This window comes from Tachysurus fulvidraco, chromosome 11, assembly GCF_022655615.1.
Source record: "Tachysurus fulvidraco isolate hzauxx_2018 chromosome 11, HZAU_PFXX_2.0, whole genome shotgun sequence".
In the NCBI taxonomy this organism is placed as follows: Eukaryota; Metazoa; Chordata; class Actinopteri; order Siluriformes; family Bagridae; genus Tachysurus; species Tachysurus fulvidraco.
This window is the reverse complement of record NC_062528.1, coordinates 11,791,397-11,808,095: the sequence shown is the minus strand read 5'-3', so window position 1 is coordinate 11,808,095 and position 16,699 is coordinate 11,791,397. Positions and strand designations below refer to the sequence as shown.

The 16,699-nt window shown below is 40.9% G+C and overlaps 1 protein-coding gene across 14 annotated transcripts in view; it reads left to right on the top strand.

Moving 5' to 3' along the window:
* msi2b (musashi RNA-binding protein 2b) overlaps nucleotides 1-16,699 on the top strand; it is a 237,049-nt gene that overhangs the window by 204,154 nt on the left and 16,196 nt on the right. For 8 of the 14 annotated variants that reach the window (XM_027148097.2, XM_027148086.2, XM_027148091.2 and 5 more), the window contains exon 11: nucleotides 2,935-3,054. The exons of 2 other annotated variants lie outside the window; for them this stretch is intronic. In XM_027148097.2, coding sequence (XP_027003898.1) covers nucleotides 2,935-3,054 — 120 coding nt within the window. The remainder of the gene's footprint in view (nucleotides 1-2,934; nucleotides 3,055-16,699) is intronic. 4 more of the 14 variants (XM_027148099.2, XM_027148093.2, XM_027148100.2 and 1 more) reach the window with 1 other exon arrangement.

Below are 16,699 nucleotides of genomic sequence, written 5' to 3'. Positions count from 1 at the left end.
CAACGATGACAGTTAACAAGGAAAGATTCACTATACTACAGTTCACTATTGATCCAGTACCATTCAGCTGAGCACCGGTGCAGCTGGTGACTCTCAGACTCTTGGATTTTTACTTTTCACTATTTACCCCCATTTTTCTTTAGACCCCTACTACAGATGTGTGACATAATTGTACCATACACCCTAACTAGTGCTCTACATGCATAATGCCAAACACCATTTGAGATTCTGCAAGAAAAGGTGTGTGTGTGTGTGTGTGTGTGTGTGTGTGTGTGTGTGTGTGTGTGTGTGTGTGTGTGTTTGTGTGTTTGTGTGTGTGAGTGTGTGTTTTAAGTCGGTGAAAAAATATGAAAAAGTAAAAAAAAACCTGCGTCTGACAAAACAAAGAGCTGCACTGTCATGGTGTGAAAGTGTGCACTGGGACTGAAAGGAGAGTCTTGAGAGCAGGCAGTTTCACTCTGATGCTTGTTGGAGTGGACTGTCACATATGAGGCTCACAGGACGAGATAGATTATCTCATTTATATACCTGAGCAGCTGAGGGTAAAGGGCCTTGCACATGGGCACAGCAATGGCAGCTTGGCAGTCCTGAGATTTAAACTCATGACCTATTGATCAGTAGTTTAACTTATTAACTGATGATTTCACATGAGGCATTCGATCACATTTCATTCACTGATTTAAACCAAATACTTGTACTGACATTTTATTATTATTGCATCACTTTGTGATTATGTGAAGTTCTGTCAGGACTCAGCCCGGACTTTTGGCCATGTGCTTTAGTCACGTGTCTGCCCGCCCTTGTTTACTCCTCCCCGTCTTTGCACACCTGTTCCCTTTGTATTAATCATTGTGTCTATTTAACCGTGCCGCGTTGCCGATGGCGGCACAGAATAATCGTCAGTGTACCCTCGTCCTTTGTCCAGTTTAGTTCGTTTTTTTAGTTCCTATTTATTTGAGGCTATCCTGCATATGGGTCTGTCTTACTCCTCCCGGTGTGACAAGTTTGTTACCCCAATGTGAATTTAATCCCTAAACTGGGTAACAAGTAGGGTAACTTTTATGACATGTGGTGCCAGAGAGCTGTTAGCTCACGCTTTTGCTGTGCGTTTAATATTTGCGTTCATTATTTCACTATATTACGTCTGTTACACTCATAAACACGTGCACCACCCTGACAGGAGGAATGTTTAATTGCAGTGGAAAAATGATACTTGATTACGCCACATTAAATATGCTTTTCTCCTCTCCCAGCGCTTCACTGAATATCTGTTCATTAACTCTTACAGATATTTGAATATTAAAATTAGGCAGATCTCTAATCTTAACGTCGTCTGGTGAAGTTACTCTGACTTCTCCACATTTCCACTAAAGATTAAAGTATCGGCACACTCGAGTGTTAAAACAAACTCTTTGCTATCTTTTGCTGGAGCTCAATAATTCCTGGTGTTATTTGGAATTATATTCAGTAGTATTCAGAACTGGTTTTGTGTCATGGTGTTTGGTGGAGAAACACTATTACATGCACCCACACATGCCATGTTCTTCATGCTCTCTTCAGTTTTAGTCCATATGTACGTACGTACCTGTTCTTTTCCTGTACATCGTAGGTGCCTGAAGTGAATTAAACAGCACTTGGAAGTAAGCAATTAATCCCAGATGCCTAATCTGCTAATAACAGCAGAGAGAGACAGTAAAACAAGGAGCGGATAGAGCCAGTCATACTGGGCCTCCTCACAAATCACCCTTCTGCTCAGCACCCCAGGCCCACCACAGCTATAGCTGCTATTCACACAGCCTGGAGACCAAATTATCCCCCTGACTGATTGAGTTCCAAAGCATAAACCACCACTACCAGCGACAAAGAAAGATTTGCCTGCTTGGCTTTACGACTCTCTGTCTCACTTGCATTACTCCCACCCTGACATGAGCAGTGCCAGAAAGATAAGTGACTTAAGTGGACTACAAAGTGTTTTGACTGTATAGCCGTCTGCATATATGCTGCCAGCGCTGGTCATGCTCAGACTTCAGCCTTGTACGGTTGTGCTATGGACAGATTTCTTTGGTGTTTAGTAACACAAGTGGCTGTTAGAAGCCCAGAAGCATCTGCTGCTCTTCCTCTCCTCCGCTTCTGTTACGACAAGGTTCTGCGGCGAGCTGTAGAGAGCGTAATTGCACTTCTATAAATAATACCGTCTTACTGCCTTGATTTAGAGTATTAAATAATCACCGGACCAGCGTTTCATAATTCCTTTAGAGCTCCACAGCCGGTGGAAAACGATACTCATGCAAAAGGATTGGACAGAGCGGTAGTGAATGTTGTAACAGTTTGTTGAACATAGTATTGATTTTGCAGAAAGATGTTCACGTACATCACTATAGTTAGATTATAGATCTGGCACTTAACTCTCTGTGCTGCACTCTTTCCTCTCTTAACGCCTTAAAGAGTCACACTGGTTTCATGCATTTAACCAGATTGGAAAGCTTTTAAAAATAATGTGTTGCAGTAAAATGGCCATATAAGCAAGCCATCATATCTAAAAGGCTCATCTGCGTTTGTGGCCTTGCTGGGGTGTGCTCTCAGGAGATAAGCACTGAATGAAGACATGGCTATTCATGCAGAAATGCACTAGCGTCACTGTAGCTTGCTGAATATATTAAACGCAGCTCCTGAGACAGGATCGACAATACCCACTGGCAGCAAATCATTCTGGAACAAGATAGAGTTCGTGACAAAGTACTGAGGAGGTATATCTGGATTACACTTACGCTATTTGTCTTCACTGTATATATATATATACTGTATATACATACTGTATATATACTGTATATATATATATACAGACAGACATTCATATAGCTCAGCTTAGCACTTCTTTTTCTTTTCTTCTTCCTCTCCAACCTTCGTTAACTTGTCTCACTTGTCATCCTGCAGGCTTTCCTGCGGCGGCATACGGTCCGATGGCGGCAGCAGCGGTGGCAGCAGCACGTGGTTCAGGTAGGGGGGCCCGTGGAAGAGGCGGCTACGCAGTATATCCACACCACACAGGGCCAGGTAAACACTCTGGCCATATATCTGTGTGCTGGCCGCTCTCTCCATGCTGCTCTTAACTCTAGCCGCCTCTGTCCTCTCACACACACACATACACACGCACACACACGATTTATTTAGATACCACCACCAGGATTTTGGAGTTAAGAGAACAGATTTGCTTTATCATCTAACCTATATTAGGTGTGTTTAGTAGAGTTCAGCTTCTGGCGTCTGACCTGAGACCAGTTTTGCCTTAAGGCCCAGTCACATTAAGTGTTGCATCAGCATGATTTCTAAAGTGAAGTAACAGTTATTTAAACTGAATTTGCTGTGATTAGTGTTGCAGGGGGAATAATTTTCACATGACTTCACACCTGTTCTGTTTCAGTGCAGAATCAAATCTAAGGAACTTGCTATTTTTAGCAGTATGCAGGCATCAGTTTGATATCAGATGTTTCCTTGTGGTGATAAATTATTTAGTTAGCATAGTGAATAGAATTACCACCTCACCACTCCTTTGTCCCTGGTTGGATCCTGAGCTCAGCCTTCGATTCTCTCACATTGTCCTCCCACTGTCCAAAACCAATCCTGTATGTGGACTGGCTATATTTAATTGGTCTGAAGATGTGTGTAAGTGTGTGTCTTTGTCTCTCTGTGTGTGTGTGTGTGTGTGTGTGTGTGTGGTCCCATCTACATTGTGTCTTTAATGTTTATAGCCAATTCAGAGAGACAGAAACCATATAAGCTTTATGTCTTGCTTTAGCACGCCTAAACTGATTTAGAAAAGTAGATGTGCATTTATGAACCAGGCAAAAGCAATGTTTTACTCGTTCTCGTCCGTTTATAAAGGAGATGCACAGTTTACATTTCTAATGTGACTGTGGCGTTATGTTTTTTGTGCTGGTGAAGCTGGTCATAGGTCACAGATTAGACTTGAGCTCTGCTTTCTCAGTATTCTGTAATCTGCTATAGATGGAGTGTTTTCTTAACCCCACAGATTCCCATTAAACACAGTCTGTGTGACTGAGCATCTTTATTTCTCATGGTTTTTACTGAGTTCATCCACACTTAATCACTCCTGGCCATAACTGGCTTCCTCGATGTGTCTTTGATCCAGACTGACCAGAATTACTGAGGCTGCACATTTAGCACTTTCTTGGCTGTCCTCCTCCAACTACGGCTATCGATCCAGTGGCCAGATAGCTTAATCAATCAATTTGACTTTGTCTGTTTGATGCGGGGATGCTTAAATAAATAAACGGAGGGAAGGTGGGAGCTGCTAGTGCTCTCCTCACTGGCCTTTACTGCAGCGACTGGCCTTTACCACGGCAGGATGTGATGGCCTTGTCTAATTGGCTGTCAGAAAGTGGGGTCTGAGTGCCAGTTTGATGTGGCCCCGTTATTCAGACGGTTCCCGCACACACACACACACCCCGCACACACAGACACACACACACACACACACACACACACACACACACACACACACACACACACACACACATACACACACACACACACAGACACACACACACATTATTTCTGTTCTACACACACATACACACACTTTTATACACTTTTTCACACACACAAGAAGCACACACTCGAGTGCACTTCACCGACACCTGCTCTTGAGCAGCCAGCCATCCAGCTTGGTGTAATTCGTAGACAGGCGTAAAAGTGGCTATGCGCTGGGTCTGCCGGCGCTCAGTCGACAGAGCGTGAGCCAATCAGTCATGCCTCTCCACTCAATCAGACGTGTCTGATTCTGATTAGTGCCCTGCTAAAGCAACTAAGCCTACAAAAAAACCCTCACTTGCACTTTGCATCTCTTTTACTTTTAAGAGTGTGAAATGCAGCAGCCTTGTTCAGAGAATGCCGTAAGCATTAAATGAGACTCTCATGAGAAATCTCAGTTAATGCTAACTCTTTTTCACTCGGGAATGGACTTCAGATAAGCACAGCATCTCCATTAGAATGTAGCTTACAATCTGCCACCCTCTTATTGTGGTATGGCAGGGCAGAAGAAGTCAGGGTGGTACTGTAGTAGCAGGTATTAGGCAGGGTATGCTAGCAGACTGGCTCTCTCTGCTCCTGTCTGAAGCTGATGGGTAGAACACTCTCTCCATGGCTGCACTGTGACAGAAACCGGAAAGCCATTGAGACAGAGTGCTGACATTTAACGATGACCTTTTCACGGGACTTCATCATCTATTACCCAGCCGATCTTAGTGCCAGGATGAATTTATAAACTCCTGCTGTGCATACATTTACAGCTAGGTGCAAGGCGAGATGTATTTGTGTGGGCTGTTTGTTAAAAGCCAGTCACTCAGTACCAGAGCTAACTTAGCTTCGAGCACACAGTAGACGGCTCCAGCAGAGTCGGACGTGGTCAAGCGTTGGCTTAATAAAGCTGCTAAGCAGACTCATTAAGGAAAACTTTTAGATTCACTACATTTAGATCTGGTACCTCAAATACTAACAGCTAATGCAGTTACTAGTTCATTTTAAAATTTTACTTGGTGACGCTTGGCCAGGAGCACAATTACACCATTTGATAGCGCTGAATTTGAAAAAATTTCTAATAAGACAGTTTATAGAGAGTAGGCTAGCATCTATTTAAATGTAAAATATTTAATAAGATTATGAATATGTGTTCACGCTAGGCTTTTATTTATTTATTTTGATTATATTTTTATTCTCCCAGAGTTTCTGCCTAATTAAGTCATGACAAGATTCTCCCCATTAAACATGTCTCCCCTTTCGTACAAGAGCTACCAGGCAGGGAGGGTGAAGGCATTCACGTGAAGCCAGCTGAATTCATCTTCTCGAGCTGCTGCTCCTGCAGTGTTAAGGTGTGGAGTAAATCGCTATCCACCCACTTCCACATGCATACACCAGTGATTGGCTTGTGTCTGTGTGATTGATGAGAGTGTGCCACAAATCCCACATCTCCCACTCTGAAAGCCCAGCCACTACTTTCCTGAGCTCCCAGTCATGGACTACTGTGGCAGCATCACGATTCGAGTTTCTGATCTCCAAATGATTTGGCAAACACTTTTCTATCCTCTTTTTAAGGAGACAAAGTGGAGACTTTATCCATGATAAGGCTATTACAATCGAGTTCTGCCTTGTCTCTGATTCTTCCACTTAACAATTTAGCTATGTAGATTACAATCAATACTAAGAGCGAATTTATTTGTTAATGCAATTTTAGAAAGAGCCCTGCTTGCTTGGCTTTGGAGAAAATTAGCTTAGCTTAAAATTTACTTTTTTGGGGGTTTGCACTTGCTTTCTCAGCTATGACCTGATTGATTTAAAATGATTATTTAAAAACAACAACAACAACAACAATTTGTTATTCAGAATACTTAACCTTCTTTTACACTTGAAAGTGTTGGATGTTATACTGCCACCTCGTGGCCACTTTGCATTGGCCCACATGTAAAATATCAAGGTTGAACAAAAACACATAGCGATGGACTAGATTTAAAGAACGATTCTTTAGGTAACTCTTTCTGTACTGGTTTGTTGTGATTCCATGATTGAGGAGCTGGAAAATCATATCACGATCCATGAAGACATTTATATACAATACACAACATGTAGCAGCAAAACAGAGGGACATATGAATATCTGGTCAAACTGATTTTGTTGATGCTTGTATTTAATATCTAAAAACGTTACATGCAAACATTTAAGCCGTATTTATTTACTTTTAGGTTGTTCTTATTCCAAAAAACAACAACATTTTTTAAATATCATGATTAATATCACAGTCTAGGTGATATCTCACAAATGATGACATCATATATCACAATATTGATCTTATATCATATTGTCATATTGCCCAGCCAGAGCAAGGAAAAAAAAAAAACATCCAACCATTCTAAAGTGTCATAATCCATCTTAGACAACATCCCAGCTTTCTTTCCTGACAATGGTTGGTTCTCAGTAATAATAATAAATAAATTTAAAAGTACCAGAATGCTAGAGATTATTTTTCTCCTTTCTGTGATCTTCAAGAAATTTTTGATGATGCAACTTCCATCTGGAAAATTCCAGCATAGGAATGAATGTGTTCAGGTATCAAGGCTGACTGTGTCTACAGTGTACTTTCATAACCTATCAGGGACGACTCGTGGAAAACGGCTAATTCAAGCATGGGTTTGTCAAACAGATCCACACATTATAGCAAATATAATATTCTACTGATCACATTTCAGTATCTAGTGCATATTCATTTGAAATATGCTCACAGGGATATTTTGCCTATGTTTAAAATGTCTTGAATAAGTAATATCAGTGAAATACAAACAGCCCAGTCATGGAATCACTTATCTTATATACAGAGCTAATGCAGTCAGTCTTACAGCTAAACTGTCCTGTACAGAGAGGTCTCTTCTACACCAGAGCGTCTCTTGACACTCACATTAGAAAACATTCATTTGATTCATTCCTTCCTGCCGTCTGGCTGGTCAGCAGAAGATTGGTCATGCGCTGATGCTTGGGGATGCCACAAAGGGGAAATCAACTGCACAAATCTTTCAAAACTGACCAGAAAACTGCATGCAAACTTCATTTATAGGCTAAGATGTACAGTAGGAGCTGACATGTTACTGGTGTTTAATAGGCGTTGAGCTGCTGGTCATGTCTCTGCTGTTTTTCTCTTGCTTGGTTTGAGCCAGCTGAAAGCCAGAGTCTGGGAGTCTGAGACTGACTCCCTAGACACTCTGTCCTGCTCCTACGCCAGCGGAAGGTTTGTCTTTCCTCCCTTTCATCACACCTTCTCAAAAAGACACACTACCACTTTCTCTTTGTTCATTTGCTCATTAATCATTCGTTTTTCCTGATTTGATCATACTTATCATACAAATTCTTATACTTCTCTCTCCATCTTGTTTTCTAAGTCATATTGCTTTCTCACTTCGCGTCCACTTTCCAAATAAATGTATATTTCATTTATCTTGAGTTCATTTTCTTGTGTTCTCTCCAGTGTATTGCATTAGCCTTCCATTCTCTTATCCTTTATCTATATGGTTCACACCTCCTCTGCTTGTTTCTGACCTATCTGTGACACTGACTTGACTGCATGCTTTATTAGCAGTGGGCTTGTTAGAAGTAATGTAGCTGTAGGTCAAGTAGGTATTGTCTGAAACCTAGCGCTGGATAAGGTATCTGTGTTTTAAAATGCATTAGAAATCTGCACGGTAGAAATATTTATGCTTTCCTTTTGCATATGCAAACCTTGTCCTTTACCTACAGACTGATAGCATGACATTTTAGTAGAAGAAACATTCACCTTACAAGACTTTTATTTATTTTTTCTTTTTTGCTTGCTTTTTTTTTTTCTTTCCACTCCTTCTTATACAAGAGTGCAGCCATGTTTTAAAGCTGCGTCTTTTAGACTGTTACATTTTGAGCTAAGCTAGAAGAGGCATAGTGGAGCCCTGCAACCTTTCTGAGGGCCAGCGTGCTGGAAAAGATGAGTCACAATGCAGAGGTTTGCTCGACGCTGTAGATCTGGTGTAGATCCCATCTGTGTGGGTTGTGCTGTTACCCTGGCTGAGGACTGTAAAGAAACCGGCAACCCTGTCTCTCCCACACACACACACGTATACTCACTGCTGTGGATTACTGGAGCACAAAACTGCTCCTCGTCTACTAATTTATCTCTAACTTCAGACACTGTAACCCTGTTTTGGGTGTACAGTAAAAGATTAATATTCTGGAGAGATGTGGATAAACTCACAGTGTTTTCTTTATGCATGAAACTACACAAATGCACACACACACACACACACACACACACACACACACACACACACACACACACACGCAAAATAATATGAAATGAAATACCTAGCCCTGTTTTTGAGTATCCAAATATTTCAAATTAATTTTACACTTTCATTTGTGTAAAAACGTTGCTCTTTATGAGAAGAGCTAAATGTCCTCGCAATGTCACATTCATCACTTACTCCTGTCCTTATAAGGACTTGTGGTCCCCGTAAACAGGTAAATACATGTCCACACACTGGGGATTTCTCTCACTAGTCAGTTACATTCATTACTTGCCAGCATGAGGATTATAACTAGTCAGGGCAGGGGAATAAACAGTTTTGTAGACAGTTAAGCAAACAGATTAAATTTACTTTGATGGTGTGAAACTATTTCAGACTCGATGAAGACAAATCTACACAGCTCCACACGCTGTCAGAGACAATGCTGGGAAAAGTCATTAGTATGTTCCGCTGTTTTGTTGTAGTGTAATCTTATTACTTTTGTGTCACTTTAATGGTGTAGAGTGTAGAGTTGTAAGAAATAAAATCACAATCTCGGCTCTGCCTAGGAAATCAGGACCAATCCTCTTTTTGTGCCTGTACTGTAGTTTCTAATAACATTATATACTTTAAGTCATTTCAACCAGAAAGCCTGACCAGTAAGCAGCTACTAAACTGAACTGGTGCAGTACCAGTGGGTAAATCTATCTGTACATCTGCTCCAGTCCTGTGGCACACCTCTAGTTAAGGTGGTTTAAGTGGTTCTGATGGTTTTCAGCTAGTGCACTGATGATATGTTGATTTATCTTTGTACACATCTAGTCTGCTGATTTTATTTAGATTTAGTGATAGCGTTTACAGTGTAGTTTAAAACGTAAGCTGGAAATGTAGTGTGTGTGTACGGTTGTTAATAGTAAGCGGGTTTTTTTGTAGTCATAAAAGAAATAGCCTAACAGTAGTGATGTACTGTACTGAATCAGCTTTTGCTTTAAGTGTGGAAAAGAGAAGTGCTGTTTTACAAAGTGAAGGTAAATATTCATATCATATATACACAGACACGAGTGGCTTTTTCCCCAGTCCTGCTTGATTGTGTGTCAGACTCACTGCATTGTGTGTGTGTGAGAGAGAGAGAGAGAGAGAGAGAGAGAGAGAGAGAGAGAGAGAGAGAGAGAGAGAGAGGGGAAGGAAGCGAGAACATAGAGAGCTTGTGTCACTCTCCATTAGTTGCTATATATGGACAGACAGGCGGTGGTCCACAGCTGTGTGTGTGTGTGTGTGTGTGTGTGTGTGTGTGTGTGTGTGTGTGTGTGTGTGTGTGTGTGTGTGCGTGCGTGCGTGCATGTTTTAGTGCGTGTCCTGTTCACCGGCAGCAGGTGCAAACTAGGCCAGGCTGCATCTTCAGTGTCCAGCCGTCTGAGGTGGAAATATGAAACACGCCTCATTCTCATTTGTCACCTCTCCTGATGAAGACAGATGTGTGTTTTTGTCCATCTCGGAGTGAGCTGTCCACTTCCCTTCTCCATCTGCACACCAGAGTGTGCGAGTGTGTGCAAGGGACAAAGAGATCCATCACAGAGTGGAGGATAAATCACGAGGATTTGAGATATTTGCTTGATTAGATGTAATTTTCATAATTTAAATGTAATTTTCCGAGGCTATCCGAGCAAAAAATAGCAATGAGGCATTATCTATAGAGTATTTATGAGATGTCATCTGCTAAGAGGGAGCGCTGGTAATGATAATTAGTCACCTGTTGGCTAAAAGAGAGAAAAAAAGAAAGAAGGAAAAAAGAAATAACATCTGAGAATAGAGACTGATCGTCTCTGGAGGCAGCAAAGGCGGTTAGTAATTCTTTAAAGATGGCATAGGTGGAAATGAAAAAGCTAATTGCACATGTTCATAAATCCTGAGCTAATTTAGGAGAACATTTGACAAGTTCACTGACACTCTTCAAGAGGATTTGAGTGAAGTTTGAGTTTCATTTAAGTGAGGAAAGATGGGAGAGATTCAGTCACTTTGAGATAGCACTACATCTGTGAGAGGAACTGCTGCTTCGGTGCTTTTTAAAGAGTGCCGGTCTGTGTTTTTTTTTTTTTTTCTTTACCTCTTTTTTTTTTTTTTTTTTTTTTCTTGTGTGGATTCCCTCTCCAGCCTTTTGCGATGTATTTACCGTGTCTGACATTTCTGCCTACAGTAGTTGATTGTGTGCAATGCTATTTCTAAGGTTGGCTGTGGTCCTCCAGCTTTGCGGAAACCGTTTGAAAGTCACCGTGCGAAATGTCAGCTTTTTCTCCATCCTTTCATGAAAAGGTACTTTAAATGGCAGTATTTTGCTAGCCTCAGCAGGCTAATTGTGGTAATGTAGTGCTGACAGGTCAGGTGTGAGCTATTCGGAGTCCACTGAACCTGATCCAGCTGCAGAAAGCGCCAGAGCTTTGCCCCTGTCCTTCATTAACGCACTTCACATTATATTAAATTGCCATGCAAACACATTTTGGTGTTCTTCCGACTTTTTTGCCGGATTAACAGAAAGCAGTGCTGGAAGCACGTAGGACAAAGGAGGGATGAACGCTTAAGTACGTCGACTTATTTGGGTTCAGATTGTAAACTTGCTTCAGATTGCACCAAAATGTCCCGATTTGTGAAGTGCAGTCGAGTCTCGGTGGATTATCTTATTTTGGAATGCGATTTTAAGTCATTTACATTCCAAACAGCTTCACAAATTTTTTTTTTTTTTTTTTTTGTATTCTTGTAATCTACGTTCTTGGCGAATACCAAACAACTTCCTGTCCAGATATTTCTACAGGCACCCCTGTGGATCCGTTATGACAGGCCCACAAAGTCGGCATTTGTGAATTCAGCTATAGTGTATGTTGACAACAAACAGCAGTGCACATTATTGTTGAGAGGAAGCAATGCAGCCAGTGCCTGGGGCTCTGTGGCACCATCCAGAGAGCTGGTTTGATATGTAACCATAGTGCAGCACTCTAGAGAGCGAGGGATGCTGAATACTGAGAAGAGGAAATTAAAGTCTCCCACTGACTGCAAGGCCCCTGTTGGGACCCTGCAGTAATCTCTGAAACGGCTGCCTGGCTGTAAATGCTAAAGAGACCACTAAGTTGCATTAAAGCCAGTTATCCACAGAGTAACTCACATTACACATAAAGGAGTAGCACAGTCCTGTTCTTTGTTTCCTAACAGGCGATAAAAGCACATTTGTATATATCTGTTTTCTTATCAAGCATTATTGATAATAACACGCAGCAGGAGGGGGAGAAAGCAACTTAAAGGCTTTCATCTCTTTCATCTCAGCAAAAACACCCAGATGGGCTATCTAATGGCGCGATTGACAACCTTACAGAGTGCAGTCATTCTGAGCATCACTCTTTCTCCTCTCAATGCCAGCTGGGGTGTCCAGGCTCCGTACAGATGTTGCATAGCCAAAGGCACATCTGGATGATCTCCTCCCAGCTGCTCAGACACGACCCTGGAGTGCGTTTGTGGTTGGCGGCGGCGGCGGCGTCTGGAGGTGCAGATGATGAATAGATGAGGCTGTGTCGTCTGGCCACCGCAAGCGAGCGCCGTGCGTTTCCATGCTGCTATTCATCAAGTCAGCCGGAGTGAATTTATGCATCTATCACCTGTCAACGATGCACACGGTTCCCCGCACCAAAATGTGCCATTATGAAGTAATTAGATTTGGCTTTGAGCGAGAGCACGAGACCTGGGTTAGTGGAAAGAGAGCAACTCGCTTGGTTTTGTTGGTACGAGTAGGAAGAAAGCTTGTGAGAGGAAAAGGAATATGTTGGGCTTTGTCTTGCTGTTTTGAGGAAATAATTCATATGTAAATACGGAAGGGAGCTGATACGCACACACACGCTCACTTCCTCCCTCCATCCGTGCGTTATTCATGGGAACATAAAACACGCCGAGTGTCATTCTGTAACTGGCTGGCTGTAGCAGAACATCTGAACCAAGCCATTATTGAGGCAACTTTTGATGTCTAAAAATGACAATGTTTAATTCAGCTCCATTTTTCCCTCAGCTTCCCCGCTTCCACTTGGTCAAAGTGAATCATTTGCATGTGCTCAGAAATAGGGAATTAGCTGCCGAAGGTAATCAAGCAGCCCTATTCTGCCAGATGGCTTTCTCTGTAGTTAGTAAATGGGTGCTTTTAACTGCATTTTATTCCACATTTCTGCTTCAGATAGCGCTATCATTAGAAGTGATCTACCTGCACAATAAAAGTAATTTCTGTAGGCCTTTATTAGATAAGACCTTTCCTGTCACAGCAGTAAAATGAACGGCTTTCCGGGGCTAATTTGCTATGTCATTGCAAACAAAGAAACCAGGTGTATTTGTTGTATGCGTGTTAATTTTGTATTTCGTGTCCTGTCCCTCCTGCTATGCCGAAATTAGACTGAATATTTATGCAAATAGCAGCAGCACCGTGGCATTGTGTAGGAAAGTAGGCTGGGGAGCGTTAAACAAAGGCAGGGCCTCCGAAAGCCATCCTCTGCTGTGTTACGTACGCAACAAGCTGCACCGCAGGTTCCTGTAAAAGGTCTTCATTTGTTTGTTGTTAAAGATCTAATTAGGAAGATGAGAGGGAACAGGATGGGATGGCAGCTTGGTTAATTAAGAGGCGAGTCCAAAGCTCCCTTTGAACCTCAAGGACGCCCATCTATTAGAGCAGCCCATCAAAAATGGATTCAGCCTAAGTGCATTTTCAGGTCACTTTTTGCAAATGATTAAATATGTTATAGTGGTCCATGTCGTAGCTTAGCCTTTTTCTTCCGTGCATAACTGACTAGTCAGTGACATTAAAAATTAAAGGTGTACATTAGACCGCATGGAAATATTTATATTTATGGCATTTATTAAACATCCTTATTAGAGTGAGTTACATTTATCTCATTTATACTGCTGAGCCACTGAGGGTTTAGGGCCTTGCTCAGTGGACCAGGAGTGGCAGCTCGGTGGGATTCAAACTCACAACCTTCCAATCAGTGGTCCAACATCTTAGCCACTGAGCTACCACAAAATTTATATTGGCAGCACAGATGTATGATTATTAGCTTATTATTAGCTCCAATGGCAAACTGTAAATGTAAATATTATATGTAAATATTTTGCGACGTTTTCTTTACATCTTATAGACGTATCAGTTTAACGATGAAGCTCGGCTTCCTGTGATGTCTTGTGGTCTATATATAAAAGCAAAATAACTGGGAGCCAGCTTTTAAGAGGCATTAAGATTTCCTCTTTAGAGTACAGATATATAGATCGAATATAATATATACAGTACAAAGTTTATATAGTGTATTGTATAGTAAGAATAGATGTGGTGTTAATTATGTGTTAGTTTGTAATCACCCTGTTAGGCATGTAATCATTTTCTCGCCTACGTCTTCTTAATCTTTTCTTTCACGTGGGCTTTCTCTGAAAATGGGGAACATAGCAGGAGTCTGGATTAGTGTACTTAGTGGAAATAAAAGTGCTTGCTTGCGTGTCATTTCTGCTAGAGGTTAGAGTGCTGATGTCTGTATTGTAGAGTGAAAGAAACGTGCCAAGATCACCCGCAACTTCGATTGGCATCTCAAGTCCAAAAGATACCAAGATAATCTGCTTCCATAGGTCCATATTCTGGGAGGATCATTCAGATGATTAAAACGACCCTCATACGCTTCTGTATGTTTTTCTTATATAGAGCTCTTGGGAAAGGAGTTTGATCCTAAATGTACCTGTAGATTATTATTAAGCAAGGGACAATAAGAAATTACACTTTAGTTAAATACGATATACAAATAAAGCAAAATAAATAAACAGATAAAATGTTTTGTAAGGCTAGAAAATAACACATGATACGTTATATAATTTTTTTCATGTTGAACTACAAATGGACTAATTGTTTTGCACCATTAATGGCAGGAAGCGTAGACAGGAGAGAAAATACACAAAGTGACTGACCCAGATTCTTTTTTACATTTTTTTTATTTATTTATTTTATATAAGAGCATGTATGATACTTTCATTTAATTCACTGTTTATTTTCTGTTCATTTGAGTCGATTTTAATGGAGCAACTCGCACATTCCTTGCATGTGAAATCTTTCTTGGCAAATGAAAGGCTTTCTGACTCTGAGATCCACAGCAGTCATGGAATCATAATGCCTGCATGCATCGTGCTTTTGTTCGTGGTTTATTATTCTGAGATTTAGAATGAAATTATAATTATGTTTTGCATAATTTGTGCTCTTTTTTCCAAAAACAACATGTCTGTGGTATAATGGCGTAGCTGGCCAAACAGTCATCTGCTATGGTTACAGCTCGCTTTAAGCAGGCTTCTTAATTTTATTGTAAGAATTAATGTTCTGTATAAAATTTGGTCCTCAAGATAAGTATTGTCTCCGATTAAGCCGCCGTCTCCTCCGATCTCTTCCATGCACCCTTAACCCACCGCCGCTTAACTCGGGTGTAATTGTAAATCACTTTGGATAAAAAACATCTGCCAAACGAATAAATGTAAATCAGCAAAGGGCAAAATCAGGCATTGTTTAATTTGTGTGGATGATTTACTTGATTTACTGATTTTTTTTTTTTTTAATTTGAGAAAGTCTAAATGTCAGGCACATCTCATTCCTGAAGATACAGTTTATATATCACGTTAATGCCCTCTGAAGTGGACCCGTGCATGAACGTGTGTAAAGGTGCCCTTTAATTTAAGGCTTACTTGATTGAATCAGATAACCTCAGAGCTAACAATGTCGCCTTCAAAGCCAAGATGCTGTAATATATTAAAAAGCTTTTCTTATTAGCAGGACCGGCTCTAGCCTTTTGGGGCCAAAATCTGAATTGGAAATGAAAGGCAAGGTGCTGCTGAAAAAATGACGTACATTGGTAACCGTTTAGCAGAAGGCTAGTCCACACTCTGTGTCCTGATCGGGTGGAATAAATGCTGAAACCATCTTCGCTTGTCAGATATCATCCTCCATCACAGTCACAATCAGCCATAATTAACTTACTCTTGGTCAGCTGGTGTAAGAAACAAAAAACAAATCATTGTACTGTGTTTTTTTTTTTTTATTTCCATTTTTGTTTTTTCAGACACTTATTTTCATGACATGTGCTGTGTCCCAAACCTGAATCTACAATTGGTCTACATTATTAGAGTTGGCGTGGATTTATTTGGACATTTACTTGTGAACTATGGACTCGGTGTATACACATTCAATAGGATTTTTTTTCTCACTACAACTTTATTTGAAACTATTTAAACCTGACAGAATATTCTCATAGGCCGAAATGTACGGCCTGTTAGAGGCAGCGAGGCCCTGTGCAGGCATTTATGATGCTTATTAAGTAGACGTAGCTCTGCAGAATAGCGCATATTCAGGCAGTTAAAAGTTAAAACATGACACGAGAGAGAATCTTCAACTCCCACACTGGGGCCTTTTACATAACCTTCTATATGTGCTCTTAGATCCAGACATGCATGCTTATCTAATTTGAGCAATATGTTGCTGAAAGGTTCAGGGAGTAAACTTTTTGTCTTCTCAAGAAAGATCGGTGCAAGTGCAAGAACGTTTGAATACCCTTGCTGACATTTCTGTACTGGAGTAGCTTAAATATTGCACTTTAGCGTTAAGATTGAATTAGTAGCTGTAAAATGGCAAGTTAATAATGTGGATTCATGAGCACTGGCCAGCAGGACGCACATACATACACAACACACACTTATACATGCTGGGAGAACAGCTAGGGGGCATCTGTTTGAACTGATTCTGTTTTGTATCTCACAATACTCCACCTTTATGTCATGCAAAAGACAATGCAGCATTGACTCATAACATTACTATGCAATGTTGTATTTCCCAATGATGG